The 6,066-nt window shown below is 40.9% G+C and overlaps 1 protein-coding gene across 1 annotated transcript; it reads right to left on the reverse strand.

Moving 5' to 3' along the window:
• Positions 1-2,288: 2,288 nt before the first annotated feature.
• LOC135473702 (uncharacterized) lies at positions 2,289-2,969 on the reverse strand. The gene has a single exon (XM_064753568.1). It carries the CDS (start codon positions 2,967-2,969, stop codon positions 2,289-2,291), a length of 681 nt encoding a protein of 226 aa, XP_064609638.1.
• Between the last annotated feature and the right edge of the window lie 3,097 nt (positions 2,970-6,066).

Genomic DNA, 6,066 nt, shown 5'->3' on the forward strand with positions numbered 1-6,066 from the left:
CTTGGGTACGGCGTAAAACACCAATTAAATAATTAAATAGTCCACATGCCCAGCTCGATCCCCGTCCGCTGGAGGTATATGTGCATCACGAGACCTCAATGGTAAGGTCGAATATGAATTCGATTAGCAAGGACATAATAAATGTATGAATAAAGGATAAATGAACAAGTAAACTCTTTATTTGAGTGTAATAATACTCCGTTGCATATACTATTTAAAGGGCTGTACAGTTATGAAATATTTCATATGAATGAAAAATGTTTTTGATACAGGAAAAGAGTTCCATGACATTCACAGATGTATTGTAAAACATGCAATAAAAATATGGTCATTATACATACATTAAAAATACATTAGAATTTTCACCATATCTTGTCTATAATCATTCGGCACTCCCATGTATTTGGTAATAGGAGCCCGATGTTCTGCGCTATATTCTTTTGGTAATATCAACTGAACTAGGAAGAGTCAAAAAAGCTTCCATGCTTACACGTTTTTGGCCACCAGAAACGAGATACAACTTCTTGTTTTGGGCCCAGAAATCATGCATACACGTTCTAGTTTTTAGCCCCATAAATCACACACGTTCTAGTTTTTAGCCACCATAATGTTGGTCTTGAACTAAGCCTCCAAAATGTGCTGTACATTACGCTCATATATGTGAAAACAACACTGGCAATTCTAACATGCTGGAGAACATTTTAGGTAAAGCGACTGTTAATCCTGTCTTTACATATATAACAGGTGACGCCCGAAGTAATTGTACGAAAACTGGAGACTTGGTTTATGGTCGACATTCATCAACGACACAATGTACCTATTGCCAAGGGTCACGAACGTACAACATGTGCGCCGCTGCCTATGCAACTTCAACAGAAAGTGTTCACTTGAGCTGGACAGCTTGGAACCATATAAGACCGTCACAGCCTGTAGGTTCACGCATCCCATAATGTTGGTATAGGCCTATATGAATACTACACCAACTTAGGCAAAGAGCATAAAACGCTGCAAACATACAAAATGAGTTACTAATCCCTCCCTGTATTTTCTGAAAATCGGAACATAAAATAAAGTAGTCGAGTAGAGGTAAATGAGTGTTCTCAGGTAGGGCGGTCGGCACACATGCATTGCCACGTCCATGTCTATCAGTCAAAAGATCAATATCTAGTAAGTAGTTGACACGAATATAGGCAAATATTGTAACCAAATTGGCCACTCATTAAATCACCTCGTTGGACAGTCGCTAAATTGAACAGTCACTGGGTACATTTTAGCTCTAGATATCCTGTAGGCCCTGATTAGGTAACGACAATAATGCACAGTATGCATAGTTCTAGATATCCTATAGACCCTGATTAGGTAACGGCAATCATACACAGTATGCATAGTTCTAGATATCCCATAGACGCTGATTAGGTAACGACAATAATGTACAGTATGCATAGCTGTAGATATCCCATAGACCCCGATTAGGTAACGACAATAATGTACAGTATGCATAGCTGTAGATATCCCATAGACCCCGATTAGGTAACGGCAATAATGCGCAGTAGGTATAGTTCTAGATATATTATAGACCCTGATTAGGTAACGACAATAATGAACAGTATGTATAGTTCTAGATATCCCATAGACCCCGATTAGGTAACGGCAATAATACACAGTATGCATAGTTCTAGATATCCTATAGACCTTGATTAGGTACCGGCAATAATACACAGTATGCATAGTTCTAGATATCCTATAGACCTTGATTAGGTAACGGCAATAATACACAGTATGCATAGTTTTAGATATCCCATAGACCCTGATTAGGTAAAGAAAATATACATGTACATATAAAATAAAAAAAGAAAAACAGAATTAGCGGTATATAAACAGGTTACGTTGAACAGTTTCCATCAGTGATGAGTTTCCATTTGCTACAATTAATATAGATGTAGGCCTACTATTGTTTGTGGAGAGTTGCTGAGCTTGAGCATACTGATAAGTCGGTACATTATAGACAGTTTACTCTTCTCTGTATCGCTTGCGATACGACGCTGCAAGTACAGCAAGGGAAATATACTTAACGGGAAATAATTTGGCTGTTGGTTAAAATACATATAAAATACAGCCATTAAGGCATAAATAACACACACGGTAAATATTTGAAAAATTCATAAATGTACTTTAAATATATTTCTACACCAGTAATATCTTCGGTAGAAAGCGTTGTTAGATATATCGATGACCATGTCCCGTGCCTACAGATGCAGTAGGCGGTTTCGGTTATGTCCGTCAGTACATCAGTAGCTGCCGCTTTTGAATGGCCCGTAGCCACCTCTCGCCTTACAGTCGCAGGTCGAAGACCAGAACTCACACCTCTTCTTGTAGTCGTCCCAGCAGAGGTAGGCGGGACAGGGCCTGTAGTCGTAAGTCAGTCCCGCTACACAGCTCACGTAGAAGTTACAGCCACTACAAGACTGGTAGTCACCGTCGGGCACGTAGGCACAGTGCTTAAGACACCCACCGCTACCTCCGGGCTTCTGGCTCGGTCCAGGGTACCTGGGATGAGGAGCGGGCTGAACGTGATCCTGTTCAGGGTAACTGGGACCGGGTTGGGGGTAAATAGGACCGGGTAGTGGGTGTACAGGACCGTAATGGGTGTATACGGGACTGGGCTGTGGGTGTAAGGGACCGGGCTGTGGGTGTACCGGACCGGGTTTTAGGTATACCGGACGGGACTGTGGGTGTATCGGGCCGGGTTTTGGGTGTACTGGACCGGGTTTTGGGTATACCGGACCGGGCTGTGGGTGTATCGGGCCGGGTTTTGGGTGTACCGGACCCCGCTGTGAATACTTGTGTTGGACGGGGACCAGGGGTTGGTATTTAGGCTGAGGATTAGCTGGGTATGGGTGAGGGGGAGGTTGACGTTGCGAGGCAAGCTTGGGGGCAAGAGGAGCTGGCTGTGGGTAATACCAAGGCATGGCTGAAAAGAAAGTAATAATATTAGCACAATAAATACGCGAAAGGCACAACTTATTTATTTCATTGCTGTCTAATGCTCTTCTCCAGAAGTTTTATTGCTTCCACGATTGGTGACAAAACTTTGGATGGAACCAGAATATCCGAAGAAAACCACCGACCTTGCGATCGAGAAACGAGAAGACATCGAGCTAATTAGTAAAACTTCAATCAAAGGTGCCGAATAAAATGTGAGATTAACTTTACTGGTGTTTTTGGTTCATTAGTGACATTATAATGTATAATGACTATCACTTGCGGAAACCTGACAGTCTGGGAACACCAGCTCGTGGCCGGTATCTGAGCATGGCAGCTCTCCTGGCACACAGATAACATACGTAGGCCTCCACATTCCAGCTGGTCACCTCATTGTAAACTGCTACAGGTGTAGGCCTATATTTAAACGCTTATTAAAAATAAACGTAATCCTGGCCGTCGTCGTATAAGTGAAATACCTGAGCACTGCTTAAAACACCAAAATAAATAAATAAATAAATAAATAAATAAATAAATAAATAAATAAATAAATAAAACAGAAAGCAGAGCATCCCACCAGTCAATGCCTAATAGTCAACAACCAGCACATTTCCCTCGGAACAAATATTTTAAGCTGTCATAAATGCACGCTTACTATTCAAATATTCTCATGGCCGCGAGTGTAACACTGTAATAGATACAGGGTAGGCTACGATGTCAGGTGATACAGACCTCTGAAGAAAGTCTGAGCTTAATCGCAAATCTGAAGTAAGAAAAAACCCATGTCTCTCTGGTAATACAGTACTGTAAATACCCAACCTTAAGTGACAACGTCCAAACTTCATGTACACTGACAAAAAACATCAAAGCGGAGTCGAACTCACGAAAAACTAAAGCAAGGCTTCAAGCTGCAAAATGCAGTGGACATTGTGTTTGTTTTATCTGTTCATTATAGTTTAAAAGGACACCTGTAGATTGTGTTCCCTGTAAATGGTCACCTGTACATTGTGTTACCTGTCTACTCACCCAGTGTAAGGGCAGGCAAGGCCAGCAACATCAAGCTCACGAGCATCATCTTCTGCGGGCGATTTGATCAGATGGATATCTCTCCCTGATATGAGCACACGGGCCGGTTAACACGAAATAATCCCACACACTTCCTACCCAGTTTATAAACCACAGTTTTTGCTTGCTTTTCAAAAAATCGTTAAATTGATTATGTGTAAGCATGTAATACTGTCTTTTGGTGTTAAATACTCGAATTACCCTTTTGAGAAAAAACGCATTTGACTTCGGTTTGGGAGCAATGTTTGGTACTCACGCTACCTCTACAAGCCATTATCGTGTGTGTGTGAGGGAGTGGGGGGGGGGGGGGGGTTAGAAGTAGCGTGGATTATTTATTTTTGTGTATTGATTTGTTTGCAAAATCCTTGAGACAGGCACACTTTGACTAAAACATTGCCGCAGGGTGGTATAACGTGGTTAGTTAACTTTGCGCAGTGAGAAGTTTCTTAACCTCCCAGTTGTTTTCATTTTACACACCCCTAGCATTATTATAAATTACACGCGACTGCGCTGCGATTAATGTCGTGTGTCTTAGTACCAGGGCTGCATGCCTTCTTACTTAATTGATACTACCAGCCAACTGGTCAATTAAGAACTCTGTGTCTTCATAGTTGAATGCGTGGAAGATTCAGTGAAGCATGTTTTGTGAACACGGATGACGATTCTCATCATGACCGAGATCGACCTGTAGCCAGATTAACTTCACGCTCAGTATCACGCACCAGCTCCCTGCAGGTGGCTTTGTTTGATACCAGATGCATGAGACACAGGCAATTCTATACTGTAACGATATTTGTGGCATGTCTCTTTATTATTTTTACAAATTAAATGCATTACCTAGGCGTATATTTCAACATTTTTCCTGAGTCATGTATTGTCGTTACTAATAAAGTGCTGTAGAACTGGTCACAAGAACGGTTATATTTTCTGTTCAATGAGTTAAAGCGTTCCTGAGGTTTTTTGTCCCTCGAATGGTGTTAGATAGGGTGGGATACTTTCCCCTCCACTATCTCACATTCGCTGACGTGTATTATCTGTAAATCATGCTAATTCGCTTCAACCCCTTTAATTCTTTCCAAATGTGAAAAGTTTTCTGATTCGCATGAGGTCATATTGCTGTGACATGTATTGTAATTATTTGGGGTGTTCGTATAAGAAGAAATCATGAAAGCCTTTCGTGTGACATACAACAATTCACCAAGATGGTTACGTTGTTACAAAAAAGATTGTAGTGCTAGTTGTAGTTGTATTCACAGGATTCCGACCTTTGGTGACCTTATGCGCAAATCAGCAATGCACAGAGGGTTAAGCATCACATGTTGCCTTTACAACAAGCGATGGAACTTGAACCACTTCATGGCCAACTCAAGATCGATAAAGATTTTTGTTATATGTTGTTAATGATATTTATGATTACACAATTAAAAGGAATCAAAGTTTCAAGCTTGATGATTAAAGCGCCGCACATGCATGTGTAGCTACTGTACTGTAAGTACACTGTGATTACATGATTTTCCTGTAATTCCTCTTTTATTTATTCATCAATTTCTCTCTCGTATATACAAGTATGGACTTCGTTTGTCTGAAATAAAGATATTATTATTAATATTATCATTATTAGTCTACAGTTCAAGAGATTACTTCCTAGGGTGAACTATTTAGTGTAAATTTAATCAACCCATGCGCTAGTTCCCATTGTGGACTCATATTCCGGCCTGTGAAGGCGGGAGAGATTCACATGATAAGCCGACCACCGTTAACCGTTTTACTGCCAGTATTATAGACCTTGTATATTCTCTCATCCAAGTTATATATCTCGCGTGCAGTAGCCTCCCATCATTGAAAGGATCGTGAGTTCGAATCCCGCCCTGACCCAGATTGTGCCTTTCTTTGAAAACCTTGTGGATAGTGTACATTAGCGTTGTAATTTAAGGTATTTAGGTATCTTCACTGTGCCCACTTCACTTTTCAAGAATGAAAAGGGTTAACACTGTTGACGCGAAGGATCCCTGATAACCA

The sequence above is a fragment of the Liolophura sinensis genome, chromosome 8 (assembly GCF_032854445.1).
Source record: "Liolophura sinensis isolate JHLJ2023 chromosome 8, CUHK_Ljap_v2, whole genome shotgun sequence".
In the NCBI taxonomy this organism is placed as follows: Eukaryota; Metazoa; Mollusca; class Polyplacophora; order Chitonida; family Chitonidae; genus Liolophura; species Liolophura sinensis.